The sequence below is a fragment of the Colossoma macropomum genome, unplaced genomic scaffold, assembly GCF_904425465.1.
Source record: "Colossoma macropomum unplaced genomic scaffold, Colossoma_macropomum, whole genome shotgun sequence".
In the NCBI taxonomy this organism is placed as follows: Eukaryota; Metazoa; Chordata; class Actinopteri; order Characiformes; family Serrasalmidae; genus Colossoma; species Colossoma macropomum.
This window is the reverse complement of record NW_023494798.1, coordinates 20,296,111-20,319,203: the sequence shown is the minus strand read 5'-3', so window position 1 is coordinate 20,319,203 and position 23,093 is coordinate 20,296,111. Positions and strand designations below refer to the sequence as shown.

General features: G+C 38.6%; 1 protein-coding gene across 2 annotated transcripts in view; it reads right to left on the bottom strand.

Annotated features, from left to right (window-relative positions):
* LOC118817770 (voltage-dependent calcium channel subunit alpha-2/delta-1) overlaps positions 1–23,093 on the bottom strand; it is a 130,514-nt gene that overhangs the window by 37,567 nt on the left and 69,854 nt on the right. For both annotated transcript variants that reach the window (XM_036584684.1, XM_036584683.1), the window contains exons 11-18: positions 13,604–13,762; positions 13,198–13,302; positions 12,292–12,370; positions 11,816–11,865; positions 11,095–11,178; positions 10,846–10,923; positions 8,874–8,954; positions 8,151–8,225 (exon numbers count right to left, since the gene is read on the bottom strand). In XM_036584684.1, coding sequence (XP_036440577.1) covers positions 8,151–8,225; positions 8,874–8,954; positions 10,846–10,923; positions 11,095–11,178; positions 11,816–11,865; positions 12,292–12,370; positions 13,198–13,302; positions 13,604–13,762 — 711 coding nt within the window. The remainder of the gene's footprint in view (positions 1–8,150; positions 8,226–8,873; positions 8,955–10,845; positions 10,924–11,094; positions 11,179–11,815; positions 11,866–12,291; positions 12,371–13,197; positions 13,303–13,603; positions 13,763–23,093) is intronic.

Sequence of the window (23,093 nt, the reverse complement as noted above, 5' to 3'; positions counted from 1 at the left end):
AGAAATCTTATTATGATTGGATTACTGAGTGCATGTAAACACACTCACTGTCTGGTTTTGTCAGTTAAACCATAATGAATATTTACCAGGAAACAGACTTGAAGTTACAGAGAAAACTGTGGTTATAAGTTTGAATTGCTGCCCTTATTTGGGGAGTTTACTGGAGAGTTGCAAAGAAACAGTAGAGGTGCACGTTGTGTATTTAGAAAAAAATCTAAATATTGGCTCACTCATGTAGATTTGGATTTTTCTATTTATCAGATTACTAAAGTGCTCGTAAACAAAGCGTTACATGGTGCTGTTGTGAAATTATTATGAGAATGTAATTGTACACCTTGTTATAATTGTGACTGGTTATTTCAGGCAGAAGACAAAGAAGATACCAGTGTTAAGGTGTAGGTGGAGTTTTCATAAGTCCCTTCCTGATTTCAAATAGATCCCATACAACCTTAGGGAAAGCCAATGTAACCAGAATTACTGTTTTTACTATGTTGCTCTCCAGAGATGGATAAACCTTCTTAAGAACAGCTTTGGAAAGACTTTTCAAGGTCTATCGCATCCTAAGACCTGCACTGCTGTGCTTTCATATTTGCATTCACATTCATATTCATATAATAGTCACATATTTCAAATTCAGCAACTGCCCACTGGCTTCTATGTAGGTCAGTTTTTAAGTCAATGGGTTTTCTGTTTTTTTCTAAGTACAGAGAAATGTATCATAATTAGTGACCATTGTGATCGATGATGTGATACAGACATGGGAGACTGAAAAACATTGGAATGGATGCACTTAATCTGCCTTTCAAATTCAGACTTGACAGGTTTCTGGCCAGCTACAGCTTCATCCATGCTGAAAGCTTGAGCCAATCAGGAATGCCTGTTACAAACAGGAAGGATTTGTTTGAAGAAGAATTATCTCTTCACTTCCTCTGTGTTCCACCCAAATCCCTCCACTATAAGAGGATGTCACTCTTGTGCATAACATCACATTAATGTCATAGAGGTGATACTATGACTACAAAACAAGCAGAGAGCAAATCTGTGATTTGTACATTACATTCTGTTAGGTAGAGTTTCGAAAAAAGACAATACAAAAAGGACAAGGGAACAATTCTGTTTCTGTCTTCATCCTTTTGTCTCTTTAAATACACGTCTCTATTCATGTCAGTCATCCTTTCAGAGCTAAGACAGGCTAGAATCTTGCCTACAGATGAACAGCAAGATTATGTGGAACCTGTAGAGCGGGCCAGAATTTTACAGCATCATCAGAACTGGCTGGCACCAGTGCTGAATGGCTGAGATGTGAAATGGATGTAATTACCGCTCAGCATGGTGATGAAGTGTCTGGAAAACAGCGGTGCGATAACATCATTAGCTGCCCAATCTGCAGAGCACTGTGGCAGAGACAGCAGGAAATACCAAAATGCCTGATTTCCGTCCTAAAAAATCTCTTCAGGACAGACACACCTCACCAGCCATAAAAGAGCAATTGTTCATTTAAAAGTAAATGTGAAAGGGAAATCTGATCTGGCATTTCAACAAATGACAGAATGATTCTTTTAAAGCTCTTGATTTTTATTACTTGACACTTCCAGCATTAAGTGCAAACACAAATTAAATCATTTCGGACGCCAACAATATTTTCCATATTGATTGTGTCCATGTTTTTATTACAGCTCTCATTCTTTTTGGGAGACTTGCTTCCAGTATTTCAAAGAAATCTGCGGGAATGTTTTTTCACACCTCAAGTAATCCTAATTCCAAATTTAGACTTATCACTCCATAAAAACCTACTGCATCTCAGATGTCCACTTTTGGTGTTCTAGTGCAATTTTAGTTCCTTTTTGTCTTTTCAGACCCACACATTCAGTTGTCTTCTCACAGTTTTGAAAACTTTTTTCCACTTATTTTCCTTTGACTTTTTCCTTCCTCTCATATCAAATCTCATCAGAAATATCTCCTTTTACTATTGTAGATGCACATGATTAAGAAATTTGCATGGCAGCTAAAGCATGCTTGGGTAGTAGCTTGTGTAATGTTAGTGTCTTCAAAAGAAGGAAAACAGTTAGTGAGAGCCTTGGCTTTTGCGTGGAGGACACAACTATACCTCAATGGTTTTAAAATTATAAGGATGAAGAGGTTAAAATGACAGTATGGTGCACAAATGTGAAGAGTGGACAAAATAAATACTGACAGATTTGATATGATACTAAGTGTTGGAGGCTTTTGTGTATTTTTCTGTTAAACGTATTTTTCCCACTTTTTTATGAATCTGAAAAATAATGAATAATGAATAACCTATACTCACTGGCTGTTTTGACTGGAAACTTTACAAAGGTAGTTTCTGACTTTTGCAAAGCACTGTATTTATATATATGTTTTATTTTCTATAATATATAATAGTATTGTAATAGTAAACATAGTAGCATTAAATATTATAAACTAGACAAACATTTTTAGATGTTGTGTTCAAGTACTTTAGGATCAATAAGAAATTATTAAGCAATAACATGTCATCTATATACATTCTTTCATAGCAACTGTTTTGAGGTTGAAAAAGCTACTCAGTTAACAAAATACAAAAATTAGAATGCATTATTAATTTCAAGTGACATTTAATTTGTGAGGTCACACTAATAAGATGGGATGTAGTTCTCTTTGTAACAATTTTACCTTAAAATAACAGCTTCAAAATCATTTTAATGGTATTTTGGAGTTATAATAGGGAGAATAGCATCTCTGTCACTCCTGGCCTGCTATAGCGCTATGTAACTTTAGAGGAGGGGACACAAGACCCCTTGCGAGAACTGCACAACGCTTAAAGGCATTATGTCACACACAAACAATTATCGCTCTTCAGCTAGCTAAACGAAGCTAGCTTGGTACTCCCAGCATGGATATCATGGCAGAGACTGACAAAAAGAAGAACACATTGTCAGCATTGTCTGAAGAAGCAAGAAAGAGAAAATGAGAGAGAGACCAAGCAAAAGGCCGGACAAGAGTAAAACTCAGACTGGCTTTTACTCGTTGGCGAGAGCTAAAAGAGATAAAGGGATGTGAGACGGCCTCATGGGAAAACAACGAAAATCCGACAGCAGAGTGTGAGTTACATCCCTGCCAATGTTTTTATAAAAGATTATAACATAGGCTGTAACTTTATCTGTGTCGTCCTGGTCTCACAGAGTTTTGCAGGTTTTTGGGAAAAAAGTTTGGTCAAAAGTTTGGTCAATCTCAAGCTGTGCAAGTTTGCAACTTCCTGTAATAAAATCCTGTAATATTACTCTACCCTGTAAGTCGATAAGGTTCTTTCTTTTCTGATGTTCTTTGCAGGTGTTGTGCTAAATTTCGACTTCCCAGCAGAATCTGACTCCCTTTTGCGTCACGCAGGCATATGCACACTACAGATCACACTTGCAATTTCAGTTATTTACACATAGAAACAACCAAAACTGAGAGTGTAGTCTGTAGTGTCCATATGCATGCGTGACGTGTGCACACGAAAGGGTGGATTCTGTACCTTTCAGCTCGCCAATAAATGCACATGTACATGAGGGGGGCTCACAGCTATAGACATATAGACACATATGTGCACATATCTATGCTCACAGTGCGATTTGTATTAATGACAGTGATGTAAAAGTAAAATATACTCCACAACTCCAGGGGAAGCCCAATAGCAAAAATACCAGTTCTCGCATAATGCGATTTAAGCGAAGAAACTCCACTCCTCATGTGCTACTTTTCATCAGATAACTGATCAAAAAAGAGGGTGGGTAAAACTAAGCCAGAGAGAGCATGTAGGGCTGCCCAGTGCAACAGTTTTGCATACATTTGTGAATTAAAAAATATCATCTCAAAGATAACAACTAATTCACTGGCATGTGCAACCTTCTCTACATTGCTATCATTGAAGTTTGCTAAAAGACCTCTAGAAATTGCCAGTTAGCAACTGTAATGCAGTGTCTTGGTGAGTAAATTACTCAACCACCCCTCCCTGCCATGGTTTTCAGATGTCCCACTTATGATTGCGCTCTGGCACCAGGCCTGCAACATATTCCAGCTTGGTATCGTAGCATTTTAAACGTATATAGCAAATCTAAACTCCAACTCCAAATTCATTGAATTAAAGAGGACTTCAGTAAAGCTTGTCCAACCTTGCAAACAGAACACGTGTGTGGGTGGAGCATGGATCGATTAGAAGGGTTTACATTGAAAATACTGATTCCAAACTTTTGATTGAGGATTTCAAACTTTTGCACTGCAGTGCATGATTGAAGTGTTGGTCAAACACCTGGCTAGAAGGTCAAGTAGGAAGGGAAGGACACTAGGCTGTAAAACTGCATACTGCTAAAGTAGTCTACACTATTACTGGTAGAATCTACTCTACACTCTATACTCTATACATTTATATTGACCTAATATTCTATCACAGTAAAGTCTAGCCAATATTTTGTTGTCTCACCTCATGGAAAGTTATTGCGTATTTGTTTTTTAACCTGCTGTGACGATTCTGTATCCTCTTCTATTGAAAAACATGAAAAAAACAAGACTAATTCATTCCAGGAAAGAAAACAGAAAGAAGCTGCATATTATCTAAACAGTAAGCAAGGACTGGGAATGATCTCAGTTTTACTCTGTGGACAGTAAAAAAGCAGACTGCTTTGAACTAATGCCTGTGTGTACTGAAGGGAGTTGGCACTGAGAGGCCACCGTGCTGTGAGAGCGTGTGAGCCATTTCCACATTATCAAAATCAAATCAACCATCGTCCAATGTGTGCAAACGTCTCCTTAAAAAAAAACACTCCAAAGCTTTCCCCAGAACTTCCTCCAAACTTCTGCAGACAAATTCCCTCCTGTGTTCCTTACCCCAGACCTGCATGCGGCACTTTGAACTGCTTCCAGTATATCTGGCACCCTCTGGTTAAGGGGCTCGTGCTTGCATACCCACGCTGCTCAAGGTTAAGTACGACGTCCACGGTTCAGAGATTCAACCCATGCCTATGCGTCTTACTCAATCAGCGTGCAAGAGCCGTGGCCATACCGGATCACGTCTGAACGTCTCTCCAGCCTTCAGAGCTGATCAGAGCTGGCTTCTAGGAGTAAAACAAAAAATGTAGGGCCTGCTCTCCACATGGATGTACCATGGGACCCTACTGGGAGCGATTTATGGTGTTTACTTTGGTCACTCTAACGATACGAATAAACTTACTTAAAGGAACGACATTCTGTCTTTTAAGGTTATTTCAAAGGCTGTGCAATGCAAAACAATGGAAATGCAAGCCAGAGCAACATGTTCATGACTTTGCCGTTTCCTCTAATCTAAAGGCTAGGGGGTATAACTCTGGAAAAGATGGAAACCTGTCATAACACTCAGTCGTATTAACTCAGAGTATGGGAGTAGGTTCTGCTTATTTGATTTGACTTGTGTTGTGGGTAAAAGTTAATGCCCTCCATATATCTGACCCGGAGCTTTGTTATTTTAATGCACTTTTAACAGCACACATCACACTCGGCTGACCCAGCATTTCAGCACTAATGCTGATATATTTCGGCACTTCTCCCGCACTGCGCGCCATACCTCCTCCGGCGCGCATGGCTTCTACACCCAAGGAATCGCGAATGCTTGAAATACTCGCATGGTTATGTGTGCATAACTCACGCGCTCTGGCTTGTGATTACGATATGATTTTAAATCATGGAAAGTGTAAACTACTCTGGCCATGCTTCACAGGCACTTCTCCAGCTTTGGCTTCTTAAGCTGCAGGGTTTGTCAGAGCTGGGCGGCAGTTATCAGTGATGAGGTGATAGATGGTGCTTTTAATACGTCCACACTGAGAATAAAAGACTGCCCTGCTTATCCTCGACATCATTCACAGCACACACCAGGGTTTCTCTCTAATACTAATCACATATGCTTTGTGTCAACGATGCATACCACCCTGTATGTGTAGTGGAACACTAGAATCAAAAGAGGTTCCACCTCGTCCACCAGATAGGCCGATATGTACATGGCTGGGATCAATTGAGAAACATATATGCAAGTTCACTGCCAGTTTACTGTGCATTACTTCAGGCAAACTGCAAAGGTTACGCGCAAAACGCATCCAGCCCATGGACCATGTGCAGACGAGCACTGGAGCCCTGATTACACTTATTCGTATGCTGCAAATGCATGTTGATACATTCTAAATCCATGACCTCCCACCTGGACTCAAAAAAATCCACAGCAATAAGGCCACGCGGAATCACTAACAGCTTCTTCAAATCTTCTACCTTTTTAGGTGCTGAAAATAGTTTGGAGTCTTTTAGGTGCCGAAATCTGTTTAGAGTAAGTCAATGAAAAAATGTAATATCGTTAAAAAGAAAAGAAGATATTTGATAGAATGGACTTTTCCGGTCTCTCAAGGCAAAAGACTACATAAAAACCTATTTATTTTTATTTTTTATTTTTGTTGTCTCTTGAGACAGGATTTATAACGACAATTTACAGTCATATGCTCAAAATGTTTTGATGATTTTCAGCGTGAAATATAAGTACATGTCCTCACAGAGAACATACTTCTGGACAATTTAATGCCTAATTACTGTTTATTTGCTGAATGTAACATCTTGAAACAGTGGCTTGTACATATTTTATCTTTAATTTTTTCCAATACGTTAAACTCAGCAAATAAAAAGACATTGTACTCTAAAATCAACAAAACGTCATTCGAGTGGGGTCCAGAAACTTTTGCAGATGACTGTATATGCTATTTACACGCCATAACAAGATGCAAAGGTATACAGAAAAAGAATGTGGCAGGTTCTAGATGTCATCTGTTTAATTTAGTCATGTCCAATTCCATCCGCTAGCTAGGTCTTTTCATATAAATCTGCCAAGCTGTGAGGGTAATGCCTAACATGTCCTCTGATTACCATGAAGCCATCTTTCTGAAGCACCACTAATGCAACGTCATTGTACAGCTTAACACGCTTGTAGGAGAACATTAACCAACGTGCCAATTCTGTTACAACACATAACAGACCACATTGACTACCATCGTGCTGAGTGAGAGAGGGGAGGAGAGAAAGGGCCAGTTCCAAGTCAATGAAAAAGTCTAATATACTGAAAAAGAAGTTAAGGTGCAACCAAATGGGCTTTCCTTGACTCTTGTCTGTTTATAAGGCTATAAAACAAGGTTGCAAAGTGTAGAGGAAAGAATGTAGTAAGTTCTTGATACTTTTTGCTTTATTAGGTGCTAAACTGTTCAAACTGTTGGAAATATACTCCAAAAGAAAGAAAAAAATGGTGTGACCAAATGGGTTTTTCTTGTCTCTTGATATAAGAGTTATAAGATTAGAGGTTTTTGATATACTATCTAATTGGATTTTTTCCCAATTTTCTCCCCAGTCATGTCCAATTACACCTGGTTATTAGGCCTCACATGTGAAGCCACAACTAATGCATGTTATTGTACAGCTCAACACACTTTGAGGAGGACGCTAAATGACAGTTCTGCTACATCAGGGGTCGAACATGATTTCCAGATCATAGGACCAGTTCTTAGATGGCAGCATCACAAGGGACCCCCATCTTCTGCTGAAAACAGTTTTGACTTCAGAGTCAATGAAAAAATAAAATATTTGGAAAAAGACAGGTATAAATGATGCACCTGAATGGGCTTTTCTATTCTTGAGGGAGGCAAAATTTATAAGAACTATATATAAAACTCTGTTTATAAGGCTTTTTACACAGACCTAAACAAGGCTATAAAGTTTAGGGGAAACAAATGTGACAAGGTCTTTATATCTTCTGCTTTCTGGGTGCTAAAACTGTTTGAACTGTTTAGAATATATTCCAAAAGAAAGAAAAAAAGGTGCAAACAAACAGGCTAGTCTTGTCTCTTGAGATAAGATTTATAAGACTAAGAAACAGGATGGAAAGCATAGGGGAAAAGAATGTGGCAAAAATAAAGAAAGAAAGGCAGAGAGAAAGAGACAAAGAGAGAAACACAATACAATTTAAGCTCGAAAAGAAACATGATGAGAAAAAAAGCAAATATTCTGACAGCAAATGCCTTTCAACACATGCAGTCTCAGACAGCTGCTTTTGACATGGGTAATGAAGTATAGTACGTAATGCATAATTAGAAAAAAAATGATACATGTACCTTTGGCTGGAGGTTTGGGTGGAGCAGCACATAGCCATTGGGGTCAATCGCAAAATAATAACCATTAGGGCCAATCTGAGAGAGGCAGAGACAAACAGACAGAAAGATAAATAGTGAGTGGCACTTCTATTCAATGGATAAACCAGCATCACCCAAATCCCCATTAGGGCCTAATAGGTCTGGTCCTGAGTTCGTGTCACTGAGAGGCATTATTTAATCCCACTATGCAGTGGTACTGTCCAAAATCTCCACTCAACTCCGGCCTGATCTGTCAATCATCCACACGCTGCGTGTGTTAATCAACAGTGTCTGTTCATCTGGAAACACTCCTCAGAGCTTAATGGAAAATCACAACCATTTACAAATCAAATCTAAGTACAAGCAGATGCTTGCGTAACGTACAAGACGAGCATAAAAGCTTATATCCTCTCCAGAGTGTGTCTGCTCAGAGCAGCCATGAGAAACAAGGCCACATAAGACCCGAGCACAGAACAATAGACTATTCTTATGCAGTTATTGTTATTACAAAGGATAAGAATGACTGTCACTGCTCGAGATCTGCACAGGATTACGCCCCACTGAATTCTACTTTGATGAAATGTTAAATAAATTATGAAGCAATTTCTTTAATTATAAAGTACAAAAGAAAATTAATTGGTAGCATTGAGTGTGCTATGCCAGAGTGATGCGTTAGAGATAAGTATGTGTGTGCTTTATACTTACTGTAAAGCGCGGTGTTAGTCTTTTAATGTCGTCCAGAGACACATCCACACCCATCACGCCCAGAATGAGCTGGTTCTGGTGCTAGATGAAAGAGTATTGTAGACCATTTTAGTTTACTGGGATTCAGAGCTGTTTATAATGAAATGACGCACACAATGATGTAAAGGAAAAGTTGTTTAAAATCTCAGCCCGCCACTTTTGTGATATCTGTGTCAACTTACAAATGTTATTACAATACATACAGTAATGGGAACACACCTCATACTAACAATGATTTAAACCATGATAGCAATTAGGACTGCATGAAGTGTAAGCAGCACATAAAATGCCTAAATACATTGTAATTAAAAAGGAATTACAACAGTTATTCAGATTTTCTATATAATTCAATCATGATGTGAACAAAGTCATTCAGAGTGCTTTGATGTGAAATGATTCACTGTAGACAAACTTACTGACTCTGATTCCTTTACAAAGATGGCTATAATAACCAAGAGTTGTGATGAATATACTGCAATATAGCCATTTTATTTGCCATCCAAAATGACCAGTGAGCATAAAGTGTCTATTGAGTTTTTATATGTAATGTTGATAATGGTTATATAGAGGTAAATCTGAGTTTTCTTTGATGACTATTTCACCTTACAACTTCCTGCATGTAGCTCTTCGCCCAGAATGTGTTAGTTATAAATGTGTTCTAGATCAAAGCTTTACTTCAAAACTGCTACATAGTGTCTCAGGCATCAGGCAGTGTATTCAAAACCTTTTAAGAAAACCTGTAACATGTGTATTAATACATATCCCTCTGTAATAATAACAAATAGCTTTCTGTGAAGTAGCTTTTCGAGACATTAAATTCATCAGGTGTCTGGATTCTATAAACACCATTTGGAACAGTTCTGAGTTAGTTTTTCAAGTATGGTGCATTTTACATCAAACCACTTTGACCGACTTTATTTACATCTGAAAGGTTTGAATTGTACTGAAATTTTGAAAAAATAGTGGTTTCCCATTACAATTGCTACATACTGCAATTGTAATGCACCTTGCATTACAAAAATTGCACATTTTTTAGAAGCATATTATGGACTTTGAAGACTATATGCATGCATTATTACATGTATTTTTACATAATTAATTTAAAGTAGGGCTGTCAAAAGGTGTTAAAAAGTGGTGCATCGTGTTAAAGAGACATGAATGGACAAAATAAACCTCTTCAGAATGTATTCATTACATAGTGGCGTTACACAGTGGCTTTATTAATTTGCCCTGGCAGCCGCAATTTTACATTTCATAATTTAATTATAACATATCAAATAATCTAGCTATTTATCATCCTATCTATCCATCTTGATATAACAAAGTTAAAGGCCTGCATTATTGTGACCAGTGTTATTTTCTTTCACTGATTCCTGTTCAGTGTAATTCAATTTAAATCACAAAACTCATCTGGAACATCAAGACGCTCACAGTATACAATGACATTTTGCAGCCTTCTGCTATATCTGAATTGTAAATGCTAATACTGCTATAACAAACAATATAGTGTGCAGCCCTAACAGTGGTTAACTTTAGAACACCAACGTAACCACAGCTCAATTACATATAAAAACAGTGCACTGACTAACGCAATCTCCCTGGCTGAGGAGTCTAGTTTGACCTATAACTGTTCATTAAGCAAAACTATCCCATAATATTTACTTCCCACAACTGTGAATATCTTCATGCAGCTCAGTCTAATTTCCCAAAAGGTTATTGTCCCCAGGGTCACTATGTCCTGCAGATAAAGCGTTCTGCGTCACTACTAACTTTTTCCAACATAAAGTGACCAAAATATCACACATTTCCAGGGACACGGCTAATAATAGACATTTGGGCCTGATTTCCAAAGTCTGGTGTTCTACTCTCAGGTCATTGATTCAGATAGCTGTTGCACGTCTCAGAGTTTTCAGATAAGAAAGTTCATGGAGACCTGGTTGCGGGAACCATCCTCTTTGGATTTTGTCTTGTTGAAGACGGGCAGCGTGCCTGTAATGACCAGACCCAGCTCCTAAGGTCACACAGAGGTCAGAGAGACAGATGTTGTAGCATATTTACCAAACATCAACGCTCTGTTTATGCAATATTGCAAGCAGTAACACATGAAAGTCTATGGAACAAACTATAGAACGTATAAATACGCATTTGCCAATATAGATAGCCATATTAGGACATATCATACCAGTGCATCCAGGTAAACGTTGGTCCACTGCACTTGTTTGGCATCAGCCAGGACCATGGGTCTGCCCAGGACATCCAGATACTCCTACAGAACAAAAGAAATGTAAACTGACCTGATAAAATGAGTCTGCTATCTACACATCATTCAACTATATTCCAAAAAATGGATATTATCTGCAATGTGAGGGCTAGATAAAAAATACAAGCACATTTCAAGCACTTTCTAATGGGCCAAGCCAGAATTTTACATTAACAAAAAATCAGCTGCCTATTTGAATACCATGAATCAAATAAAGTGCAACATTGAAAGTAAGAGGCAACTGGCTATTTAGCATAATGAGTCTTGCATAACTGTGCTATTTTGGTACAGATGAGGCAGCAGTGGTCAAATACTGCGAGTGCACTTAACTGCCTCATGTTATTTACATCATAAATTGCAACACCGATTGGCCAAAATAAAAAATAATACACTGACAGATTGCACGTTTGGAGCCAAAATTTGCCGATTCCAATCTTGTCCGATTCCACATATCCCTAAAACTTCAAAAATGTTCTTGACACTCACAAATTCAATTTCCAAAAGCTGTTCTTTAAAGAACCATAGGGAACCAAAAGTGGCTCCTCTATGGCAACACTCCTCAGAACCCTATATGGCAACTATTTATTTATTTTTTTAACATATGCTTTTAAAACATTGTCTTCGGCATGCATTTGTACAATACCTGCGTGTTTATGCGGATGGCTCCTATAGAAGGGATTTCATAGAAGTAACCTGGAAAACATCAGAGAATGAAAAATGAGAAATATATTCCAGCAGACATGCACTGTGTTTCTGCCACAAGAGGGCCACAGTGATCCTTTCATCTGGTCCGCAGATGATCAGCAAAACAGTAAAAAATGAATGAGTCTCAATAAATTGTAAGAAAAGAATGAATGAGTCTCAATAAGCAGTAAGAAGACCTTTTGTCTCAGAAAAGATGACATACAGGAGAAGAAAATAATACTTTCTAACAAGTATTATGCATTTAAAAAGCTGCAGCTCAGTTATGTGCACTGCTGCCTTCATTAAGTCAAATACATATAATTCTAAATAACTAAAAAAGCTGAATAAAACTGAAGAAATACTTCATATGAATTCTTTACACACATACAGACGATACACACAGACAAACAAAAACACATTCCACTCAGTTTTTACCCTTATTGGCACAGGCCATCCACTGTATAGGTCCAGTGTCATAGTTGTGCTGGCCAACAGAGAAAGTGAAAATCCGAACCTGGAATGAAGTACACAGCTAAGTACAACCTTCAGAGCTTTATATATATATATATATATATATATATATATATATATATATACACACACACACACACACACACACACACACATACATACATACATATATATACACATATATACACACATATATATATATATATGTACACACACATATATATATATATGTACACATACATATATATATATATACACATATATATACATATATAAATATATATATATATATACATATACATATATATATATATATATATATATATATATATATATATATATATATATATATATATAAACAACTTAAAGGTTTGTAATTTTAAAAATTGTGACAAAAAAAGTTAGAAAAGTAAAATGAACAAGAAAAAATATTAAATATTTTGCTCTAATTCTAGGTCACTATTCAAATTTAACCACAAAGGTCAGTTTTTTGTTTGTTTTTTTTTTTAATCTTATCTCCTCCACTAAAGCTCATGTTCAGACCACTGTCCACTCAAACTTTAGTATATTGCCAGCTCGAGCACACACTGTCATTAAAGCAAAAGGGGGACAAATATAAAGTTCATGTTAAAATTTCAAAAACTTTTCATGCAAATTGTTGCACTGAATGCTGAAAGTATTAAATATCGTCTCCATCCGAAGAAAACAGGTTTCTCCAAAACGGTGAGTTTACAGGAGAGGGCAAAAATGTTCTTTACGTTCACTGTAAGTTAATGAAAAGAAGTTTTGTTTTGAGTAAGTTTTATTTTTTTTTTAAAAAAAGTGTTTTAGGTGATGGAGCCGACTAAAAATAAATATTTCTCTCCCCACCTTCTTGTCAGGGTTGTATCTGGCGAAGATCTCCTGAGCTCTCTCCTCTCCTCCGTCAGTAAACAGCATGATGATTTTGTTACAGTTAGCTCTGGTCACGTTTGGCTGAAACACATTGAAACAGGCTGCAGTTACAAAACACCACCAGCAGAGAGCAGCACACTATCATAAAACAGCAGAAGTAGTTCATCAGTACATGAATGCCACAGATAATGTGTCCAGGAAAACAATTTCCTTTGTTAATTCATTAGGGTTGGTTTTCCATTAATTTAATTTAATATACACACACACACATATAAAAAACATCACACATACACACACGCACACACACACACACACACACACACAGACACACACAGACACACACTGTTGCAAGCGGAAATGTGAAGATCAAATAGACACTCACATCTGAGAGCTGTTTGAAGGCAAATTCAAACCCCTTTGTGTAGTTGGTAATGCCCTTCGCTGTGATGTTCTGCACGGCGTCTTTCAGGATCTTCTTATTGCGCACGTTGGCCTGGACCAGATGGTCAAAACACGCTGTATTGTTCACTCTTGTGTTAAACTGCAGAGAGAGATGGACATACACACAACTGAACACACTGTCCTTTAACAACAACAATAATAATAATACCAGAATAATGTAACCACCTTCCCACACACCCTCCATATAGGGCTTATAGTCAGGCTGTATTTCAGCCCATTCCTTCAAACAGAATGAAGTTCCTGATCAGCAGAATTTGATTTGACAAGCTGGATTAACTTAAAAGTTTCCTCTCCCTGTCTGTGAAATGGATTTCTCTGATGTGTCACTCGATGTGGTTGACCCCTGTGATCCTATTACTGAAACCAGAGAGAGAGAGAGAGATAGAGAGAGAGAGATAGAGATAGAGAGAGAGAGATGGGGGGGTTAAAGAAAAAGAAAGAAAGAAAGAAAGAAAGAAAGAAAGAATAGATAAATGGGCAGAAAGAAAAAAGAATAGATAAATGGGCAGAAAGAAAGAAAAATAACAGACTGAAGAGAGAAAGAAATGACAAGAGAGGGACAGAGTCAGAAAGAAAGAAAGAAAGTGGGCAGCAAGAAAGAAAGAAAGAAAGAAAGAAAAGATAAATGGGCAGAAAAAGAAAGAAAGAAAGGATAAATGGACAGAAAGAAAGAAAGAAAGAAAGACAGAAAGAAAGAAGAGATAAATGGGCAGAAAAAGAAAGAAAGAAAGAAAGAAAGAAAGAAAGAAAGCAAGCAAGAAAGCAAGAAAGAAAGAAAGAAAGAAGAGATAAATGGGCAGACAGAAAGAAAGAAAAAAAGGAAGAAAGAAAGAAAAAAAGGAAGAAAGACAGAAAGTAAGAAGAGATAAATGGACAGAAAGCAAGAAAGAAAGAAAGAAAGAAAGAAAGAAAACACGGGTAATAGAATAGTCTGTAATCTGGGTGGGACTACAGGTCAGTGTACAGCAGGTGCCCTGTGTTAAGGTAATGAGTGACCGTGTGTATATATATGAGCGGGCAGCCTGCAGTCTCACTGTAAGGTTTAACCACACAAAACTTACTGCTCTCATTACTTTTCCATTAACATTTCATTAAAGGCAGTTTCCAGGTGTCTCTCTATGCTGTGTAATTGATTGCAGGGCTCTGGTGGATAAGAAGGTGAACAGGAGTGATGAGGCATGGGAAAACGAGTGTCTCCAGCACTGCCCAATGTCTAAGTAACGATCAGCATCATCACCATACAGACCCCCAAATGATTCATTACTCTCAGAGGACAGCCTGTTATAAATAGAGCTCTAGATGACGCTGATGAATGTGCACAGACACACACACTCACAAAAAAATATGCTCTTTACAAATAAACTCTTCACTCATCTAAATGCCTGTTACATGTTATTTTAAAATGTTCTGTTCCCTTTAGAGGAACACTGCAATAACACTGATTCAAAGAAAAATGTCACTCTGGAAATGAACTGGAAAGCAGAGGAGACCTTTCTATAACTTTCTCCTGGGCACTGTAAGAGGTCTTTGGGTTTCTGTAGTGCAGTGGTTACCAGCCTCTTCCTGGAGATGTACTTTCCTGTAGAGTTTAGTTCCAACCTGTTTTGAACATGCTCCCCTCCTTACCGAACACTAATGAGTTTAATCCAGCCAACCAAGAACTTCTGAAGAAGTCAATTATCTGGAGCAGGTGTGGCAGACTGTGGTTGTATCTATGCTCCATAGGAAGGTGGATCTTCAAGCTGGATTCTTTTTGCCAGAGGAGGTTGTGTAAGTGATTCGACGGGCTTATTCATATAAGATAAATGCCTGTAATTTTCCCAAAACAGAGCAGATTAAACCCTCATTAGCCTGGACATATATGTCCAAGTTACGCCACTGGAGTCAATAACAATAACAACACGGAGCAGAGTCGTGCCTATTACTATTACTGGGTTCAGAGATTTGCATAAAGCCATTCACTCTTGGTACTTGTGTAAGAATTCAAACTCAATGTTATGTTATTTGAACCAGACAAGCTTTCCAAAAGTGTATTCAGCAAAATAAATATGAATGGAGGAAAGACACTGGAAAACACTGGAAAATTGTTTTTACAACCAAGAACAACACTTACGAGCACGAGCACTTACTTGATGTCTACAGTACATTTTAGATCAGTGGTCAGCTCTTGAAGATCTACCTTCCTGCAGACTTCAGCTCCAACCCTAATCATCCCCACATAATCCTTATATTTATTGTATTCAGAAGCACATGATTAGCTGAACGAAGCTTTGATTTGCCTTTGCAGAAGGCAGATCTCCAGAAGGAGGTGTTATCCCACCTTTACCCTGTTCTTCAATGGCCAACACCCCCAGAGGACTGCCACAGAGTAGGTATTATTTGGGTGGTGGATCATTCTCAGTACTGCAGTGACATAAATGTGGCGGTGTTGTGTTAGTGTGTTGTGCAGGTACAAGTGGATCAGGCGCAGCAGTGCTGCTAGAGTTTTCAGACACCTCAGTGTCACTACTGGACTCAGAATAGTCCACCAACCAAAGACATCCAGCCAACAGCGTCCTGTGGGCAGCGTCCTGTGACCACCTATGAAGGACTAGAGGATGACCAACACAAACTGTGCAGCAACAGATGAACTATTGTCTCTGACTTCACATCTACAAGGTGGACCAACAAGGAAGGATTGTCTAATAGAGTGGACACTACAGAACTCCAGCAGCACTGCTGTGTCTGATCCACTCATACCAGCGCAACACACACTAACATACCACCACCATGTCAGTGTCACTGCAGAGCTGAGAATGATCCACCATCCAAATAATACCTGCTCTGTGGTGGTCCTGTGGGGGTCCTGACCATTGAAGAACAGGGTGAAAGGGGGCTAACAAAGTATGCAGAGAAACAGATGGACTACAGTCTGGAATTGTAGAACTACAAAGTGCATCTATATGATAAGTGGAGCTGATAAACTGGACAGTAAACGTAGATACAAGGTAGGTGCACCTAATAAAGTGCTCAGTAGGCGTACAAAACTCAGTAATCAATAAACACCTGTACTTCAACCTGTTTAAGTATATTATACCCCATGCTACAGTGTGCCCCATGCTCCACTACGGATAATAATAGAAATAAAATGAAGAGTACAAAATGAGAAGAAACGTTCAACAGGTGCACCCGTATATATTGTATATTCTCCATAGAAAAGCAGTGCCAATAGAATGGAATGCTCTGGGGCAGCTAAACATGAGCATAGGTTTACCATGACTAATACCAAATGTTGGCTGGAGGGCTATAAAGGCCTTCAGCATTGATGGATCAGCGTAACTATGTTCTCTGGAGCGATGGAGCTCCATACCTTTGGGATGAGCTGGAGTGGCATTTGTAATTATTTATACATCAGTACCTGACCTCACTAATGATCATGTGGCTAAATGCATTCACATCCTCACAGCAATATCCCAACATCAACTTTAAAGCCTTCCTAGAAGAGCACAGGCTTCAGCTTTGTACAAAACTCGGCATAATCCATGTTTGGGCCTTGGTGTACCTTCCCAGGTAAAACTAATTCAGCTCAGATATGACTTTAGGGTACAGGAACAGTTTTTTCTGAGTAAAGTAATAACATCTGTTGCCAAGAGACATTTGAGCTTAAACACAAACTCGAATATCCAGAGAAGCCCCAAGTTCCTATTCACTCAGTTTTCTTTGTAGTTTCAGCACAGTTTGGGTTTCTGTCTATTGTTTCAGGAGCACCTGGCCCTTCAATATACACACACAGCTCAATGGTAATTGAGATGCACTGCTGTATTGTGCTGGGGAGCCACAATAAACCTGATTAAATATTTGCCTTGATGTCTGACAATTACCTAAATCAAAAAGAAGACTTCAGAAGGCCCGACGATATCAGATATCCAATTCATAACGTTCATTAATTGAAAAGGCATAATATGAAACTTATTTCCTCAGTTCCCTGAGATCCTCAGTCGCTCTAAATGTCATATTTACATGAACATGCACAGCAGTCATAAACTCCTGACAACAGTGCCTATTCCCCTGGCAGAGGAACATCATGCACAGGGCTGCAGCTACCTGCATGTCATTCTACACAAAAAGTAACATTTGAAAATGTCACCTTATAAAATTCAGGGATTGAAGCTCCATAGAACAAAATCAGGGTGAGGAACAAACACACACCAAGAATCTCATTAAAGGGGAACAAGTGAACACCCTGCGGGACCCGACTGACCGATACATCATCTGGCCGATAAAATCAGCTGATTATAAGGTTCCATTTATTTATCAGTATTGAGTAAAATGATTAAAATGTTAATTTGCTTGACATTCAATTTGATTGAATTTAAATTTAATTAGTTGAATCCAACAAACTTTTAAGGCTTTGTGGGATTTAACTCTTCATTTGAGTTTAACCCCTTACCTGGCCAGGGCCTGCTGGTGGGCCCAAAGATTTATTACACACTTTTATAACCTAAGAATAGCTCAACCAGTTTGCACTGAAGTCCCTGGAGTTACTGAATAATAAGCCTTAGTATGTAACAGGCCTGAGATTTTAAGGGGCTAAGTAATTTCACAATTGAGAAGTGATAATGTCAGCCAGTAAAACACTGTTCAACTAAATCTACTGGAGTTTGTTTAATCTTTGACTAAAATTATGTTAGCCAGTATCATCTAAATGTTTAGTGCCTTCCTGGTATTGGTGACACCAGCTGTGTGTACAATCAAATGTAGGCTAGTTATTAGTCCTGATTTACGCATTATTAATTCACAACACTTTGCTAGTTCATGTTCTTTCTAGTTTATTAGTTTTTCTTTTTACTAGCTTAGTAGTTCAAACATTTACAGCCCCCACTAAGCAGGCATAAGTGTTGGGTAAACCAACAGAAACCACCTATATAGCACAAAGAAAACAAAAGCATGACCTGAGTAGTAAAGCTAATTGCTAATATTACTCTTATGCCTAAGATAAAAGAAAAACAAAACAGATATAATCACAGTGCTGATTTAACTTTCAGATCCACAGTCCAAAACAATTAAACAGTGTCATTATTCATTTAATTTCAGACTGTACTATATGTCTGTAGATATGTGTCTGTCACAGGTGTCTAAAGCTCATTCAGATTTACAAGTATGTACATGTATGTGCACATTACTCAGGTTGTGTTCTTTCTTCTGCAGGTAATCCATAATGGGTGGTTGTTATTGATTGTGTGGTTTATTTGATGGATTGATAATGGAGGGTGGTTTTAGGCCCCCTGAGGCTCAGTGAGTGACAGCAGTGTCATGAGGACGCTCCTGTACTGAGTGCTGATGGCCTGAGTGATGAAACTTGCTGCAACAGCACCTAATGCCACAGTCCTCCACCATACATCACAGCTCCAACCTTGCACCATATAGCACAGCTAGTGCTGCACTCTACTATTAACAAGCCTGAAAAGAAAGCCTTATTTGAGCTGGATTAGTTTCACCTGGGGAGGTACTGTACTTACAGTGATTACTGGAGAGAGCCATGATTTTAATCCTGCACATATCTTCAAAGTCTGTAGTTTTCACAAGCTTGATGAGTACTAATCCTGTAGAGAACCTTCTGTAATTCACAGTAATAACAGTCCTGTTCACACTGACCTCACGGTAATGCAGTGACAAACTCTGCTGAAAGACAGGGCTGTGCATTGTGTGGTTATTGTTATTTAGTGCTGGGCCTAGAGATGGCGTCAATCAAAAACCAGGTATCAGTATTGGGCTGATATCAGCAGAAAAGTAAAAAAGACTGAATCCCATTTAATCCTGCAACAAATCTGGCCTGAAATAGCACATATTCACATTACATGATGTGATGTTGTTAGCTGTGTATTTCTTCTTGTAAGGTTGTACAGTGTTTGAGTAGTTTGAGCAAGATGGCTTATTTTCAGATGCTCATTCTAAGTGTTTCAATTAAAAATAGCTTATTTTGAAGCTTAATAGTTTTTAAAGGAAAAACTATTAAATCTGTATCGTTATTGGACAATACTCAAGGTTTCAGTATCAATATCAGGACTCGAAAAGAAAAAGTATTGTCTTGCTGTCCATGGCCAGAGCTTTTCCGTTTTACTATATGGGTGGAAGCTAAAGAAGTTGGACAAAGCCTACAGTATTCAAATTATGTTTTTAACTAAGCACAAGAATATTATAGTAAATATCTGAGCCACCTGCCTTAATAATTACTGGTGTGGAACATTATATTTTCACGCAATGGACCGTTTTTGTAGACATAACAAAGCCCATAACCTAGCGTTCCTGTGAATGTACTTTGAATTTAAAGCTCCAAAATTCAAAGGATGTGCCTGGGGGACCTGTAAAAGTAAGGCATGATACTTTGGCAAAGTAGAGGATTACTAAAGCCAAATATACGATTATCACCCAAGCGAAAGCACCGTCGCATCATCCTTGTCAGCAGTGATCTGCGAACTGTCATCAGAGGTAAGATATAAATTGAAAAAGAAAAAAAAACATTTCCATGCCCACTGTGGCAGTATGCTATACCTAGGATGGTTGACAGTTTGGGTTTTTAAGTTCGCTTCTTTTGTCCGTCTTTATGCACATTTTTTAGCTGTCAGACTTTTATTTTGATTATTGTAGATGTGCTTGTGAAGTACTTTATAGGGAAGGGTTGCATTGTTTATTGTGTTTGTTAACTTCTGTTTTCTCCAATGTGTGTAATCTTGCTATTGTTTGGCTTTGAAAAGAAAAAAACACTGTTAGTATGCTGCCATCGTAGTGCTGCATTGGCCCTTTGTAACGTGCTGTGATATCATAAAAACATCACTGACCACCCAAAATAGGTAATCAGGGAGGGGCCCACCAAACATTTATGCCCAGGGGCCAAGAATGATGTGAAAATCTTTGTTTACATTATGTATTTCTGAAAAAAAACCAGACAATATACTGGATATATCAGATTGTTAAATCCTCAAATATCGAAATCGGTATCTGTCTTAAAATCCTGTATCGGCCGGGCTCTAAGAATGAAAAAATATATGGAAAGCCATTTCTAGGTATTTACTTCATGGGTGACCTAAGAGGGTTAAAAAGTCACTACCACACCTGTGTATCTGTTTCTATCTATGCTTCTCTCTGCTTTTCATACACACACACACACACACTCACACACTCACACACACACACACACACACTCACACACTCACACACTCTCCTTTGCAATTCTTCTCATTAATACTATGCAAGCACACAAGCACTATCAGCATAGTTAGTCTGACTTTAGGTCTGCTAGTGCACACGCAAACACAGTTCTTCAAGCGTGGCCAGCTGACAGAGCTCAGACGGCTTATCCTTGTCAGAGCGCCGATGCACCAAGGCGAGAAGAAATGTTACTAAATTCCAGAGGAAAGAAATGGGGAAAAAAAACTGCAGTCTTATCATAGAAGTGTATGAATCAGGTATGACATTTGAAACTAAAAACGTCCGAACACCACCCCCTCTGCTAAGGCTCTGAAATTTCCAATAAGCTTGCCAGATCTGTCAGGTAATATCACTGGGGCGGCTTCGGGAATGAGAGTGTGACGGATGGACGAGCGAGCTTGAGTGTGAGTGGAGGAGAGAAGGGAGCAGGCTCAGATTAATCCTGCAGGAGTTTGGGCTCTGGCTGCCGCAGGGCCACCAGGGCTCACAGCCTCTCTCTGAGTGGAATGATAGATGGGCATTTCCTGCGGCCGCTCTCCGCCTGATCTCTAAGCGCTCGCTCCGGCCGCACGCCTCCAATTCAGCACACACACCCGCTCAAGCAGCCTTTTCATTAAGAGCCTGTTTTCAAGTGGCAAGCTGAAGCCCGATCCATATTTCATTATTTTACCTCCATCGCTCTCCTGGTCTTTCTCTCAGACTCACACACATACACATGCAGCTTAAATATAGCCATCTCAGCACTGATATAGAGCATATGCCCCGACTGTACACACTCAGACTTCAACTGATCTTCATTATGAAAATTCTACAAATTCATTCCATCCTGTTCAGTCATCCTTTAGCATGCAACTACCAGAACTACAGATCCTAGAGGTGTAAATCTCTGACCTCAAAATGATTTGATTGGAAAGGTGTCCAATACATCCTGAAACTTCATCATGATTTGATTCAAATGTATTATTTTGTCATATATTTGATTCAAAATTATTTTTAAAAATACACTGAATACACAAACGAGACTGAAAGGACTATTTACACAGTAGTGAAATATACACTGAGAGAAAAAGGGTACTACAGCTATATTTTTGTCCCTCAAGGCACAAACTATGTAAATGCACACTGAATGGTCCCTTAGCTACTGTCACAAGCTCAGGCCATCTGGTAGCATCTGTAGAACTTGTACTAACAGACTAAGAAGTTCAGTAGCACCAGGGGCAATTCTAGGATTTTCCCATTATGCAAGCTCAGCCCTGAAAGAGAATTTATTATTATTATTTTTATTCAGCCATCAATGATGGCCATTAAGGGTTAATTAGCATAGGAATGCTGGAGACTCTACTGTCCAAATGAGTAGCAGGGGTGGCTGAGGCGATGTAACAGGCAATTTGCACAAATTACATGACTTTCTTTTCAAAATGCTAAAATGCTAAACTGATTGCATATCATCATATACATTTTAAGCCATGTCATCTAATATCAATGTATGTGATTTTGTTCTTGGTTTAAAATCTTCTAGTAACATCAGAATTAGTGGAGCACTGTGGCACTCTGAGAACCAGTTTAGTACTGGGAGGAGGAGAGCAGTTTTGTATATATTATTACAAACCAAATGAAAACAAATCTGTACTTGATGGAAAATGGTACAAAAACACCTGGCTTTTGAACTTTACGCTGGTAAGAATATGGTCGATTCTTTTCTTCTTTGGCTCAGAGAACACAATGTCCATTATTTCCATAAACAATCTGAAAAGTGAACTTGTCAGACCACAACAGACGCTTACACTGTGCATCGGCCTATTTCAGAAGAGCTTGAGCCCAGAGAAGTCGGCAGCGTTTCTGGACCTTGCTGACATATGACTTCCACTGTGTACAGTACAGTCTTAACTTGCATTTTTGGATGCAGCGATGGACAGTGTTTACGGACAATGGTTTGTCAAAGTATTCTCGAGGTCATGTGGTGATATCCAGCACGGAAGTATGCCGGTTTTTAACGCATTGCCGTCTGAGAGATAGAGAATCATGGGCATTCAGCTGTGGTTTTCAGCCTTGACTTTTATGCACAGAGAATGCTGCTGTTTTTGTTTGAATGCAGATCAAACTAGATTTTTGAATCATTGCTTTCTGTTTTTATTTGCATTTTACCTACTGTCAAAACTTGACAAAGTGGGCTGGTATATGCCAATTTCTACACATTTATGGAGTTGTCTGTCTTTTGTATT